Below are 16,359 nucleotides of genomic sequence, written 5' to 3'. Positions count from 1 at the left end.
ACAACGAGTCAGGGACAGACACTGGTCGCTGCCCCTAGGATTCAGGCTCTACCTTCCGGGGAAACTGGAGAGATGGTAAGACCGATGAGGGTGACAATGGAGACATTGTGGGAAGCAATCCAAGGGGTGAACAAGACATTGACCCAGATGAATGTTTCCATCACTGGCGAAATTATGGATTTAAAACAGACTTGTCAAACTTTAATTACGGTTGTCCAAGAACATAAGGGGAAAATAGAAGGGGTTGAGAACAAAGTCAAACAATTGAAGAATTTAACAACAAAACTGATTAAAGATAATGAAATTCAAGAGAGAAAGATAGAGTACTTGGAGAATACCGGGAGGAGGAACAACCTGCGGTTCTTGAATTTTCCCAAGTCACCTCTGATTCCACCTATGGACATGCTTAAAAAATACTTTAGTGAAATATTGGGGATTCCTATGGAGGGATATCCCCCTATAACAAGGACCCAATATATTGCAGGCATAGTGAAACAATCTAACGAACAACCACAGGCAACTCCAAATTTAAATCTGACTGAGTTCCTTGAAAACTCTCTGGAGCTTGTAACAGAGAGGACTACAATGATAGTCTCTTTTGCCCTTGAACTTGTTAGAAATAACATTTTGAGACTTTATTTTCGCCATTTGAATGAAATGTTTATGGGGCAAAAGTTTTAAATTTTTCCAGATATGGCAAGAAGTACACAGAAAAGAAGGAAAGAATTTTTGTCTTATAAATCTAGAGTGATTAAATTGGGTGCTACTTTCCTGTTAAAGTTTCCCTGTAAATGTTTAGTAACTTTTGAAATGAATAATTACATATTTTTCCCCATTGAAATTATTAGAAATCATCTCATCTAAGGAAAATGTTAAGTCACCCACTGTTTTGCCTCCCTAATTACAGCACTGTTAACATTGGCTGTAGGCACCTAGATAGCCCCTTCCGTTGTAAAAATTTTACTTGATTATATAGTCTTTATATTTCCTAGTATCTTGATCTATATATTGGGGACAAACGTAAATTCTTTCTTTTATACTTTAAACCGATTTGGTTATAAGTATATTGAATTACCTTAATTTGATTTCTGATATTCCATGTTTATGTTATTGGATGTAAACATAAAAATTTATAAATAAAGATTAAAAAAAAAGAATGAATGTATCACTTAGAATATACAATATTGTCAGTGAAATAACACAATCAGTGTGAAATGATGTAAGTATTGATATAAATGCTGAAACAAGTGTTGGTACCAACAAGCATATACATTATGAACGAAAAACAGTCAAATGTGTGATAGAAGAGTAAATTATGCCTTTCTACTACCTAATGCTGAGTACATATACGTGACCTAACAAAACACATACACAAAAAAACCCTTTATTTAGGAAAAAGAAAGTGTGGATATCATAGGTAAAAACATATATGTGAAATGAAAAAGTCTGTGAAATACCTAAAAAAGACAGGTGTTTATGTACCTAACTAAACCTTTTATGATAAAGCTATATATCAGTAATGTAGAAAGGAAACCGGTATCTTATTTTAGATAACAGATCTGTTTTTGCAAGTTCTGAAATGCATGCATATAATTGTGACATTGAACTGGGAATTTTCAGAAGGTATTAAAACATAAGCATTTGATGTTACTGTCTTAGACCTTAAGATATAAGTAAGCATGTAAGTCATGACTTGATTTACATGTTGGCAAAATCATAAAACCAAAGATAATGCATCAAGCAGGAGGGACCACTTCTTTAACAAGCCTCCATCATACATGGAAAGGGTGTTGAATGCATGGAATGGCCTCCCGGTGGAGGTCATGGAGACAAGGACTGTGTTGGAAATTAAGAAAGCGTGGGACAGGCGTGTGGGATCTGCCCAAGATAACAGCCAGTTTCCTATTAGCTTATGAAAGAGGGTCTTATACCCTTTCTTCTGGTTTGGTGCCATGCTGACTAGAATAACAAAGTCTGGGGTTTGCCAATGTTGTGACTTTGGGGGCCCAAGGATCCGGCTCTTGACACCTTAGATGTTTTCTTCTTGTCTATGAAGGTCCCCAGCACAGTAAACAAGATGTTGTGAACAGTTAGCCTTGATTTGTCAGCAATGTACTTGAAGCATATATAGGAACAAGCCTCTGCATGGAAACTGACAAGGCCAAAGTCTATGATAAGTCAGGTACATAATGTAAAATAGTGCTTCATTGTAGTGCTACACATTTTGTCCTTACACTATAAACGGGTATAAATGGCCACGCCTAAATGTGGCAGTTATGCACAAAACTTACAGTATACTATAGGTTGCCTGTGTAACTATTAGACACGCCCCTAGCATAGGCACCAACTCCGTGGGTGTTGTGGGTGCTCGAGCACCCCCAATATTTTTCCGGCCGTCAGTCATCCAAAGCTCCAGTTCCAACATCCCAAGCCCGACCTACCTGCCCTCTTCTCCCTCAACAGCCCTCCTTGCCTTCCTGCCGCCCAGCCAGCGCTTAAAACTCATTTTACCTGACTGAAGTCGTGACTGCAAAAGAAGCAGAGTACAGCAGGCTCGCCTTCAGTCTTCCCCTTCTCTCCCAGCATCCCACCCTCATTTCCTGTTTCTGCCTTCTTCCAGATTCTTCTACTTGGGGTGAGAAAGAAATAAGGAGCCCTGAGCCAAGGTCACCTTCATGGGGGAGCAGAGTTTAGGAGGGATCCTTATTTTGACTTCTTTGAGCACTAGGCCCAAGGGGATGTAAGGACCTCAGGCAACATCTCATTGACCTCTTTACCATTCACTACTGTACGATGTCCCATTCCATTGGCCACTTTAAAAATAATTATATCTTGTGGAGGTGTATAGTTTTGGGTTTTTTTTTGGGGGGGGGGACCAGCCCACAAAGCCTTTTTGTATGCATATTAATGAACTGCTTTGCATACATTTGCATCAACACAGCTCAGTAATTACACAAACTTTCACACACAGTGGACGTTTTGTGAACATTTACTACGCAGAAGGTCCATTTTATGAAATCTTTTCAGGTTTGCTGATTTTTCATTAAAAAAAAAAATCTTATTTTTAGTAAATCAGCCCCTAAGGCAACAGGGGCTGAAGTGACTTGTTCAGGGTTGCAAGCAGCATCAGTGGGAAAAGCATGATTTGAATCCTAGCATCCCTGGTTCTCAGCCTAATGCCTGAAACTGTTCCAAAAGGTTATTAAAATACATAGGAGACCTCTGTGACAGCATGAGTAGTAAGTAACTCCTCTCTGGGGCTTGTCTCAACATACATAATAAGCAGCTTCCTATCCAGGGTCTACCCACCCTTAATCAATGCTGTAGTATGTTTTCTAATTCCCTCTCCTGGATACTTGTAGCTAAAATGTACTATGAGTGCTCCTGGGGTCTCACAACACAGACCATCAAACAAGCAGCTGCAGAAAAGATGAAAAACAAGATGTTGCTTTGAGTCCATTTTCTCACAGGTGCTCAGTGAGAGCTCTTTGTATGGGCTGTAGGATTTCATCTGTCGTGACATTACCCTGGTGGGGATTGTGGTTTTGTCCACCAATAATATCACCACAGTCGGGACACTTACTTTCGTGCATTGGACGTCCACATTCACCGACTGTGTAGATGTGGCCCTGCGGACACTTGTACCAGTGACCCTTGCCAAGATCCATGGCTTGAACAATCATGATTCTCTCTGCCTCAGAGATCCGCACTCCAGCTATGGGCATGAGTTCATCGATCTTCTGCAGCTGCTTGTGGAGGGCACCTTCCACACAGTCTGTAAAGGGATCTTCTCTTTTGAGAATTTCTAAGGTGTCAATCACTTGTGCCAGGACCTCATCAGGGATACTCAGTTTTTTCATTTCATAGTGACTTAAATGCTCAAAGATGTTTCCCAAGTATGATATCCGTTTGATCTCATTACTGCATTCTTTCAGTTGCTGGCTGCTGAAAGGTGAATTCTTAGAATGCAACCAATACGTCACGTCCCAAATCATCCTTTTCAAATTGTTCTTCCTCTCTACTGTGCAGGTTGCTGCCTGCATGGCAAGTTTGTCAAGCTTTTCAAAGAAATTGAGTGTGTTCTCTAAGTCCATCAGCTTCTGGAAGGTGGTGGCATCCTCAATTTGTTTCCCAATGTTTGCAATATGAGTATTTGGAAGCAGTGATAACCACATCCCCATCAGCTGCTGCTTTTTCACTTTAACCTCTTCTGTGCTTCCCTCAATCTTCCGTCTGACTGCCTCGATGTTTTGACGAACGGCCTTGATCACATTACTGTAACGGGCATTATTCTGTATTGTTTTGGAGCATCGGGGGCAAGACTTAAACTGGATTTGTTTGCTGTGAACTTCAGATGGGTCACCATCCATCCACTGATCTAGTCCTGTCACCTCAAAAATATGTCCACAGTCTTCCAACAGCACAAAGCGGGCATCAGGTTCATCCTCCATTCCAAAAAATATCTCACAGAGTTCTTCTTTCTGACACACTCGACACTGCTTGGGGCATGGCTCACCACAAAGGCCTACACATGGATGTTTACATTTTAGACTTTTTTGGCATGGCATGTCACAACGGGGCCGGTCACACATCTCATAGCATGCTTTGCTGCAGGTGTAGTGCATGCATTTCCAGGGGCAGGGCAGGGTGCAGCGGAAACATCTGGCTCCACACTTCTTATGACATCGGCTGTGTTTGCATTTGTTTTCACATTGCCTACTACAGGGAGGGCAGTTTCCTATGCAAGTACCCTGGCAAACATGGGTACAAGGCAGGACTCTGGTGCATTTGTGACTGCAGCCATGGTGCAGTCTTCCCTGTATACATGTTTTGCAGGTTCCATTGCACCGATGTCCACATTCAAGCAGCTGCTCACATGCCTGCTTGCAGATGGGTGGCTTCTTCTGATTGAAGCATTCTGTGTTTATGAAGTGTGAGCCATGCAGATTCAAGCTGATAATTTCTTTGCACAAGTAATTGTTGCAGTCCTCACCACATATCAGCCTGCAGGCATGCTTGCATTCCAGCAGTCGCTCACATGGGTTTCTGCAGATCCATTTATCAGCAGAGAAGTAACATGGCACCATTGCACTATGTCCACATTTAGGAAGAACCTTTTCTACCTTCTCACGACATGGACCACATCTCTGAAAGCACTTCTTGGGACACTTGTGATTGAAGTCACAAATGATTCTATTGCACTTTGTCTGGCAGGAATAGTGCACATGGTCCCTATCATCTGGGTGGCAACAGAGCATACACGAGTGCCCACATTCTAACCTGGCTTGGCAAAACTGCTGGCAGCCTCCGCCACGGACTTTATGGAAGTCCACATTTTTCTTCACCACAGTCTTGTTATTTGGGTGGTTTTGGCACACTAGGGTCAGCCCTTCCCCTATCAACTTCTTTTCCTGTAACATCTGGATGATGTCTTTCCACAGTCTGTTGTTGGAGGTTTCTGAGAGCATTTTCAGGTTGCCAATGCAGAAGAAGCCTTTTCTGGCCCGTGAGAAGGCAACGCAAAGGCGATTTTTATCCTTGAGGAAACCAATTCTCCCTTGTTGATTGCTTCGCACAAGAGACAGGAGGATTATATCATTCTCTTCACCTTGGAAGTCATCAATGGCTTTGATGGCTACACTCTCCAGGCCCTGGTCCTTGGCCCTGTGGCGGAGTTTCAACAGTTGTGCAGTGTATGGCGTTATGATGGTTATCTGGTCCTCCTTATAGCCTTGCTTCAGGAGGTATTGGCAGAGGGAGACCAGATAGGAAACTTCAAACTTGTTGCTATAGCTTTCAGATTCAGAGTTGTTGTTTTCCTCCTCCTCATGCTGGATAAAGAAGATACTTGTTTCCACACCCTACAGCAAGGGACAGGTTCAAATTAATCAGGAAATTACTTTTAAAAAATCTGATGTTTTAGCTATAACAAATCAAATCTAAACAAAAGAGGTAACCCAAAAAATGGTGATGAACTCCAATGAGTGAATACTACAAAATTATGCAAATTTGATTTAATTTAAATTTAGTGATGGGAATCCTCAGAAACCAAATTCCAGGGAAAAATACACAATACGTAGGTCTATGGGAACTATCCTGCTTATTTTCGAAAGAGAAGGCCGGCCATCTTCCAACACAAATCGGGAGATGGCTGGCCATCTCTCAAGTCCGGCCAAATCGGCATAATCAAAAGCTGATTTTGGCCGGCCTCAATTGCAGTCTGTCGCAGCATCGGCCAAAGTTCAAGGGGGCATGTTGGCAGTGTACCGAAGGCGGGACGGGGGCGTGGTTAAGAGATGACCGCCTTCGCCCGATAATGGAAAAAAGAAGGCCAGCCTTGACGAGCATTTGGCCGGTTTTACTTGGTCCATTTATTTTTAGGACCAAGCCTCAAAAAGGTGCCCCAACTCACCAGATGACCACCGGAGGGAATCAGGGATGATCTCCCCGTACTCCCCCAGTGGTCACTAACCCCCCTCCCACCCTAAAAAAATAAAAATAAAGACATTTTTTGCCAGCCTCAAATGTAATACCCAGCTCCATGACAGCAGTATGCAGATCCCTGGAGCAGTTTTAGGGGGTACTGCAGTGCACTTCAGGCAGGCGAACCAAAGCCCATCCCCCCTACCTGTTACACTTGTGGTGGTAAATGTGAGCCCTCCAAAACCCACCCAAAACCCACTGTACCCACATGTAGGTGCTCCCCTTCACCCATAAGGGCTATGGTAGTGGTGTACAGTTATGGGTAGTGGGTTTGGAGGGGAATTGGGAGGGCTCAGCACCCAAGGGAAGGGAGCTATGTACCTGGGAGCAATTTCTGAAGTCCACTGCACTGCCCCCTAGGGTGCCCGATTGGTGTCCTGGCATGACAGGGGGGGCCAGTGCACTACGAATGCTGGCCCCTCCCACGACCAAATGCCTTGGATTTGGCCGGGTTTGAGATGGCCAATATCGGTTTCCATTATCAGCGAAAACCGATGCCGGCAATCTCAAACCCGGCCATCTCTGACATTTGGCCGGCCCCAACCATATTATCAAAACAAAAGATGGCCGGCCATCTTTTTCGATAATACGGTGTGTTCCGCCACTTCCCTAGGGCGGCCAGAGAGATGGCCGGCCATGTTCGATTATGCCCCTCCATGTTACCTTAATAAAAGTAGGAGGCCCATTGTATAAATTAAAGCTCACACCATCATAGGTACTTCCTGTGCAATTGTGCCAAACAAATAATGTGAAAAAACACAAATACACACATTAGAGATCAATATTCAAAAACAATCGCTCAAAAGTAGAAGCAAGTGTGAAAGGGACCGTGAGTTGAGATGGAGGTAGGGGCTCCTGCACTAACCCGGCAGTAACCAGGCAGCGTGCGGTGCTGCCCGATTACCATTGGTTAAAAGTTCTGGCGCTACAAAAATCAAAAAAATTCCTGTAGCACCGGAAATGGCGCGTATTGGGGGTGGGAACAACCTCCAAGCTCCTGAGGTAGTTCTGGACTGGTAAGCGGCAAGCCCGTTGCCGCGCACCAACCCTTTAGTAAAAGTTCCCCTAGGTGGCACCACATAAAGATAGGACTGTGTTTCATGCAGTCTGATTTAGCCTCTTAAGTTAGGCAATCACATGCTGAATATTGGCCTTTAACTACATAAGTTTTGACTCTGTCCCTGGGCCGCCCACAAAATAGCTGGCTTTCAGTTTAGTGGTCAGTGGTGTGATATTCAGTGGCACTAACTGGTTAAGTGCCCTAAATATCATTGGAGTGCCCTGCACAGGCAACTGAAGTGGCCAGGAGCCTCTCCTAGCCACTTAAATCACTTTGAATATCGACCCATAAATATTTCTGTTCTGTGTTCACAAATGAAAAGCCAGGGGTATGACTGCAGAAAACAAGCACTCACAGATTAAAGTAAGGAAGCCCTCAAACCAATGGCGTAGGAAGGGGGGTGGTGGGGCAGTCCGCCCCGGGTGCACACCGCTGGGGGGGTGTCGGCTCCGCTGGTTCCCTGCTCCCTCTGCCCTGAAACAGGTTACTTCCTGTTCTGGGGCAGAGAGAGCAGGGAACCAGCGGAGCCGACGCAGCTCCCAGCAACGTGCAGTCAGGGAGGATTGGCCCTCCCGCCTGTCCCTCACCGCTTTCTGATGTAAGTACATGCTCCGGGGGGGGGGGGGGGTGTGCTCCAGAGGGGGGAGGGTGTGCCGTGCTGCACCCGGGGGGGGGGGGGGGTGCGCAGCGGCGACCCGCCCCGGGTGTCAGCTGCCCTCGCTACGGCACTGCCTCAAACTATTTTCAAAAGACTCTGTCCCTTAGCAGCTGCCTAAAATAAAGATAGACAAAATAATGGAACTTTGGGGAAACTCTGGTGGACCTACTTTCTGACCTTTTTAACATTTCTTTACAGTCAGGAATGGTCCCAGGGAATAGCAGATGTGGTTCTTTCTACAAACATGGGCATAATGAGGAGCTTGGAAGTACAGGTGAGTAAATTAATGGAAACAGAGGATAACTGGATTGCAGGATCTAAGACTGTGGAGTTTTACTAAAGTGAACAGAAAGAAAAGAGTGAAAGCAAGCATGGAACAAGCACAGAGGATCTCTATGGGAGAGGAAGGGATTGTACAGCTTAGTCAGCATAGATGGGCAGACTGGATAGACTGTGTATTATTTTTCTGCCCTCATTTTCTGTTTCTATGTTCCTATACTTTTAATGCACCTCTATACCCATGTTATAATCAGCTGTTATATATACATTTATCTACCCCTTTGTATATATCCCTTATATGTACCTATACCTACCAGTCACATACACCCCTTCTACACTCTCCTTCCACAGCTATCCACGGTCACACCCATTCTCTCTCCTGTCTAAGCAGGACTCGTTTCCACTTACCCTGATGGGTTCATATTCTCCCACTGATGAGTGATCTTGAAGGTTTCTGTAAAACAGAGGAACGAGTAGCTGAGAAATCTCTGGGCGCATCCGGTGCTGTAGAGATATAAAGAGGGTACTTTGTTATGTTTGGGCCTGCTTTGCACCCTCTCTCCCTCCCTTCAACATCTGTAGACACCCTGAGCAGTGGCAAGGGCAGGGCATGGAAAAAGCAGAACCAAGGTCAGGTCATAAATCATTGGGCAGTGAGAGTAAAGAAAGCATCTTTTATCCTCCTTTCATTTCAGTACAGAGTTGGAATAAATGTTTGAGGTTGTTGAATCACCCCTCTCGGCACACACACAGTGTTTGGGTTCATGCATTATGTTTTACACTGTTAATAAATCTGCATTCTGTTTACCTATCAGGATATGACTTAGGAGGTGTCTCTGTGAATCCTGTTCAGGAACAGAGGCGTCTGGAAATGTCAAAGGGCAGCAATTTTTTTATTATTTATTTATTTATATATATAGTTTCAATAATACAAACAAACAATCATTTGTAAGGTAATACAGAGAAATTATATTGAAGGAAAATACATCTGAAAATCTAATGAAACATTTGTATTTACTCTTCCTCAGACCACTATATGGAGGGGGAGAGTGGTTTTGTAAGTACAATTCAAGGAGTATGTAACACAGAAGCAACTTATTTTCATCTAAGGCTGGTCCTGATCTTCATCCCTATCTACTATTGCTGAGAATTGTTCATATCGTTCAACTAGAAGGTCTTTTAGAGTCCAGAAACGTCTTTAATTGAAGTGGATCAAAGAAAACATATTTTATTCCAGACAGGCGAATCAGGCATTTGCAGGGATAGGCCAACATGAATGTTGCTCCCAATCCCTTAACGTCGTTTCTCAAAAGTAAAAACTGTTTCCTCCTTTGTTGTGTGATCTTTGCTACATCTGGAAACATCCACACTCTCTGGCCACAGAATAATTTTGAGGAATATTTGAAATAAAGTTTCATCAACAAATTTATATCCTGTTCAAAGACTAAAGTCATGATTAAAGATCCTCTTCTTGTGATATCTCTCATAGAGTCTTCCAAGATAGCAGTTAAGTTCTGAGTATCAATATCCAAAGCAACCTTCGCTGACTCAGAGACATCTCTATTTTTTTGAAACATTTGGCAAATAATACACTCTACTACAAGGGGGAATATCTGTTGAAGAAAAATTCAATATTTCTAGAAAGTACTTCTTAAGGAAATCACGAGGTGTCATAGTTGGTAACATAGAAAAATTCAGCAATCTCAAAGTTAATCTTCGATTATAGTTTTCTAATTGCTCTAACTTTCGAGCCGAAATTATTTTGTCTTTAACCAGAATGTCCATTACACTTTTGATGGAGTTAACATCCGTTTCTAATTGCCCAATCTGTTTAGTATGTTTTTGCTTTATATTATCTAAGGAATTTGACATAACCGTCAATTTACTCACAACTGTAGACATTTGCTTAGTAGAGTTTGCCACCTCAACTGTCAGCCTCTGGACTGCTTGCCAAATAGCTTCCATCGACGCCTCCTTGAGCATTTCCTGATCCTCGATGTTTCCAACCGCCCCTCCAGAGGGTGAACCGCCAAGCAGGCTCAAACTCGACACATCGGACGCTGTCTGGTCTGCTTCCTCCGATCTGGAAGCAGCTGGGCAAGGAGGCGGTCTCAGCATAGGCGGCGAAAGAGTGGTATCCAACCCCTGAGTCGGCGCCGTGCCCTCGACGTCGCTCAATGCGGGGCACGCCGAACCTTGTTCGGGAGGCAAGCTCCTTACAAACCGATCAAGTGTTAGCTGGGCAGGAGACGATGTTAAAGGAAGCGGCGGTTGCCCCCTTATTGTCCCCTTTCTCTTTGTGTGTGGCATATCGAGTTTAGAGGAAAAAAAGCTGAATCGCCAAAATACCCGCTAACACAGAGAACGCTGTAGGTCTAGCTAGGACGCCATCTTGCCACCCTGTCCCAAAGAATTGGTATCGGGAGCAATTTTAATTAAGAGATTGTGATCCCACCTCATGCCCCATCCCATTTTGCCCATGTCCTGACCGCCATGAGCAGCGACATAAACATGATTGTGAGTAGTACCAAGTCTACATCCAGTCTGCCCAACAAGATAAACTCATATGTGCCACTTTTTGTGTATACCTTACTTTGATTTGTACCTGTCTTTTTCAGGGCACAGACCGTATAAGTCTGCCCAGCACTATCCCCGCCTCCCAAACACCAGCCCCGCCTCCCACCACCAGCTCTGGCACAGACCGTATAAGTCTGCCCAGCACTATCCCCGCCTCCCAACCACCAGCCCTGCCTCCCACCACCGGCTCTGGCACAAACCATATAAGTCTGCCCAGTGCTATCCCCGCCTCCCAACCACCAGCCCCGTCTCCCACCACCGGCTCTGGCACAAACTGTACAAGTCTGCCCAGCGCTATCCCCGCCTCCCAACCATTATCCCCGCCTCCCACCACCGGCTCTGCCACCCAATCTCGGCTAAGCTCCTGAGGATCCATTCCTTCGGAACAGGATTCCTTTATGTTTATCCCACGCATGTTGGAATTCCGTTACCGTTTTCATCTCCCGCGGGAGGGCATTCCAAGCATCCACCACTCTCTCCGTGAAAAAATACTTCCTGACATTTTTCTTGAGTCTGCCCCCCTTCAATCTCATTTCATGTCCTCTCGTTCTACCGCCTTCCCATCTCCGGAAAAGGTTCGTTTGCGAATTAATACCTTTCAAATATTTGAACGTTTGTATCATATCACCCCTGTTTCTCCTTTCCTCCAGAGTACACACGTTCAGGTCAGCAAGTCTCTCCTCATACGTCTTGTAACGCAAATCCCATACCATTCTTGTAGCTTTTCTTTGCACCGCTTCCATTCTTTTTACATCCTTCGCAAGATACGGCCTCCAAAACTGAATACAATACTCTAGGTGGGGCCTCACCAATGACTTATACAAGGGCATCAACACCCCCTTTCTTCTGCTGGTCACACCCCTCTCTATACAGCCTAACAACCTTCTAGCTACGGCCACCGCCTTGTCACACTGTTTCGTCGCCTTCAAATCCTCAGATACTATCACCCCAAGATCCCTCTCCCCGTCTGTACCTATCAGACTCTCACCGCCTAACACATATACGTCTCCTGTGGATTTCTATTCCCTAAGTGCATCACTTTGCATTTCTTCGCATTGAATTTTAATTGCCAAACCTTAGACCATTCTTCTAGCTTCCTCAGATCCTTTTTCATGTTTTCCATTCCTTCCGGGGTGTCCACTCTGTTACAGATCTTAGTATCATCTGCAAATAGGCAAACTTTACCTTCTAACCCTTCTGCATGTCACTCACAAATATATTGAACAGAATCGGCCCCAGCACCGATCCTTGAGGCACTCCACTACTCACCTTTCCCTCCTCCGAGCGAATTCCACTAACTACCACCTTCTGGCGTCTGTCCGTCAACCAGTTCCTAATCCAGCTCACCACTTTGGGTCCTATCTTCAGCCCATCCAGTTTATTTAAAAGCCTCCTGTGGGGAACTGTGTCAAAAGCTTTACTGAAATCTAAGTAGATTACGTCTATAGCTCGTCCCTGATTCAATTCTCCTGTCACCCAATCAAAGAATTCAATGAGATTCGTTTGGCACGATTTCCCTTTGGTAAAACCATGTTGTCTCGGATCTTGCAACTTATTGGCTTCCAGGAAATTCACTATCCTTTCCTTCAGCATCGCTTCCATTACTTTTCCAATAACCGAAGTGAGGCTTACTGGCCTGTAGTTTCCAGCTACTTCCCTATCACCACTTTGTGAAGAGGGACCACATCTGCCGTTCTCCAATCCCTTGGAACCTCGCCCGTCTGCAAGGATTTATTAAACAAGTCTTTAAGAGGACCCGCCAGAACCTCTCTGAGCTCCCTCAATATCCTGGGGTGGATCCCGTCCGGTCCCATGGCTTTGTCCACCTTTAGCTTTTCAAGTTGTTCATACACACTCTTTTCCGTGAACAGTGCTCTATCCACTCCATTCTCATTTGTACTTTTTCCAGTCCATCGCGGTCCTTCTCCAGGATTTTCTTCTGTGAAAACAGAACAAAAGTATCTATTTAGCACATCTGCTTTTTCTTCATCACTATCTACATAGCGGTTCGCAGTATATTTTAGTCTTACAATTCCCTTTTTAGTGATTCTCCTTTCACTAACATACCCCTTCTTACATTTCTAGCCATTTGTTCTTCCGCTTGCGCTTTTGCCAGACATATCTCTCTCTTGGCTTCTTTCAATTTCATCCGGTATTCCTCCCCATGTTCCTCTTCTTGAGTTTTTCTGTATTTCTGGAACGCCAACTCTTTAGCCTTTATTTTCTCAGCCACTTGCTTGGAGAACCATATCGGTTTCCTTTTTCTCTTGCTTTTATTTACTTTCCTTACATAAAGGTTTGTGGCCCTATTTTTAGCTTCTTTCAGCCTGGACCACTATCCTCTCACTTCTTGTACTTCCTCCCAGCCCATCAGCTCCTTCCTCAGGTATTCCCCCATTTTACTAAAGTCAGCACGCTTGAAATCCAGGACTTTGAGTTTTGAGCGGTCGCCCTCCACTACAGCTGTCATATCAAACCAAACCGTTTGATGGTCACTGCTGCCCAGGTGGGCACCCACTCGGACATTTGACACGCTATCCCCATTTGTGAGCACCAGATCCAGCATCGTTCCCTCCCTCGTGGGTTCCGTCACCATTTGTCTGAGCAAAACATAGTAACATAGTAGATGACGGCAGAAAAAGACCTGCACGGTCCATCCAGTCTGCCCAACAAGATAAACTCATATGTGCTACTTTTTGTGCTTGATTTGTATCTGTCATTTTTAGGGCACAGACCGTATACTGTAAGTCTGTCCAGCACTATCCCGGCCTCCCACCACTGGCTCTGACACCCAATCTCAGCTAAGCTTCTGAGGATCCATTCTTTCAGAACAGGATTCCTTTATGTTTATCCCACGCATGTTTGAATTCCGTTACCGTTTTCCTCTCCACCACCTCCCGTGGGACAGCATTCCAAGCATCCACCACTCTCTCCGTGAAAAAATACTTCCTGACATTTTTCCTGAATCTTCCCCCCTTCAATCTCATATCATGCCCTCTAGTTCTACTGCCTTCCCATCTCCGGAAAAGGTTCGTTTGCGGATTAATACCTTTCAGATATTTGAACGTCTGTATCATATCACCCCTGTTTCTCCTTTCCTCCAGGCTATACATGTTCAGGTCCGCAAGTCTCTTCTCATACGTCTTGTAATGCAAATCCCATACCATTCTCGTAGCTTTTCTTTGCACCGCTTCAATTCTTTTTACATCCTTAGCAAGATACGGCCTCCAAAACTGAATACATTACTCCAGGTGGGGCCTCACCAACGACTTATACAGGGGCATTAAAACCTCTTTTCTTCTGCTGGTCATACCTCTCTCTATACAGCCTAGCAACCTTCTGGCTACGGCCACCGCCTTGTCACACTGTTTCGTCGCCTTCAGATCCTCAGATACTATCACCCCAAGATCCCTCTCCTGGTCCGTAACTATCAGACTCTCCCCGCCTAACACATACTTCTCCCGTGGATTTCTATTCCCTAAGTGCATCACTTTGCATTTCTTCGCATTGAATTTTAATTGCCAAACCTTAGACCATTCTTCTAGTTTCCACAGATCCTTTTTCATGTTTTCCACTCCCTCCCCGGTGTCCATTCTGCTACAAATCTTAGTATCGTCCGCAAAAAGGCAAACTTTACCTTCTAACCCTTCGGCAATGTCACTCACAAATATATTGAACAGAATCGGTCCCAGCACCGATCCCTGAGGCACTCCACTACTCACCTTTCCCTTCTCCGAGCGAATTCCATTTACCACCACCCTCTGGCGTCTGTCCGTCAACCAGTTCCTAATCCAGTTCACCACTTCGGGTCCTATCTTCAGCCCATCCAGTTTGTTGAAGAGCCTCCTGTGGGGAACCGTGTCAAAAGCTTTGCTGAAATCTAGGTAGATTACGTCTATAGCACATCCCTGATTTAATTCTCCAGTCACCCAGTCAAAGAATTCAATGAGATTCGTTTGGCACGATTTCCCTTTGGTAAAACCATGTTGTCTCGGATCTTGCAACTTATTGGCTTCCAGGAAATTCACTATCCTTTCCTTCAGCATCGCTTCCATTACTTTTCCAATAATTGAAATGAGGCTTACCGGCCTGTAGTTTCCAGCTTCTTTCCTATCACCACTTTTGTGAAGAGGGACCACATCCGCCGTTCTCCAATCCCACGGAACCTCTCCCGTTTCCAATTATTTATTCCCTCGGAACATTTTGGAAAGCATCCACGATCTCTACTTCTTTCTGATTCCACCGATGGAACCTTCCAATCTACATCCGGCAGATTGAAATCTCCCAGCAACAGCACCTCTCTCTTCTTTCCTAACTTTTGAATGTCTGCGATCAGATCCTTATCTAGTTCCTCCAGTTGTGTCAGGGGTCTGTGGACAACACCCATGTGGACAGAGGTTCTATCATCTCTTTTTAAGGTGATCCATATCGCTTCTTCTTTTCCCCAGGTCCCTGTCATTTCAGTCACCGTGATATCATTTCTCACATACAGAGCTACTCCTCCACCTTTACGACCCTCTCTATCCTTCCTAAATAGATTATAGCCTGGTATGTTTGCATCCCATTCATGGGAACCATTTAGCCATGTCTCTGTGATTGCAACAATCGCTTTCCATCTACATTTCCTGGTATGTGTTTCAACATTAGTGATTTGGGGGTGTCTTATCCCTTTGGGTACCTTCCTATCTTTTTGTTCCACCTTCATTTCTTTTTGTTCCGCATCCGTTCTATTTTCAGGAACATCACAGTGCTGTAATGGAGCAAAAGAATTCTGTAGGGGCAACACTTGTGAGGGCGGATGCTTCTGTGTCACATAACGAAGTCTGCCTGAGCCTACTGTGAACCATCTACAGTGGTGGAAATAAGTATTTGATCCCTTGCTGATTTTGTAAGTTTGCCCACTGACAAAGACATGAGCAGCCCATAATTGAAGGGTAGGTTATTAGTAACAGTGAGAGATAGCACATCACAAATTAAATCCGGAAAATCACATTGTGGAAAGTATATGAATTTATTTGCATTCTGCAGAGGGAAATAAGTATTTAATCCCTCTGGCAAACAAGACCTAATACTTGGTGGCAAAACCCTTGTTGGCAAGCACAGCGGTCAGACGTCTTCTGTAGTTGATGATGAGGTTTGCACACATGTCAGGAGGAATTTTGGTCCACTCCTCTTTGCAGATCATCTCTAAATCATTAAGAGTTCTGGGCTGTCGCTTGGCAACTCGCAGCTTCAGCTCCCTCCATAAGTTTTCAATGGGATTAAGGTCTGGTGACTGGCTAGGCCACTCCATGACCCTAAT

The 16,359-nt window shown here is 44.6% G+C and overlaps 1 protein-coding gene across 1 annotated transcript in view; it reads right to left on the bottom strand.

Moving 5' to 3' along the window:
* Positions 1-3,464: 3,464 nt before the first annotated feature.
* LOC115460442 (NFX1-type zinc finger-containing protein 1-like) overlaps positions 3,465-16,359 on the bottom strand; it is a 119,001-nt gene continuing 106,106 nt past the window's right edge. The window contains exons 15-16 of the mRNA XM_030190213.1: positions 8,889-8,984; positions 3,465-5,861 (exon numbers count right to left, since the gene is read on the bottom strand). Of these exons, the coding sequence (XP_030046073.1) occupies positions 3,465-5,861; positions 8,889-8,984 (2,493 nt within the window). The remainder of the gene's footprint in view (positions 5,862-8,888; positions 8,985-16,359) is intronic.

The sequence above is a fragment of the Microcaecilia unicolor genome, chromosome 1 (assembly GCF_901765095.1).
Source record: "Microcaecilia unicolor chromosome 1, aMicUni1.1, whole genome shotgun sequence".
Classification (NCBI taxonomy): Eukaryota; Metazoa; Chordata; class Amphibia; order Gymnophiona; family Siphonopidae; genus Microcaecilia; species Microcaecilia unicolor.
This window is presented reverse-complemented; position numbering and strand designations above follow the sequence as displayed.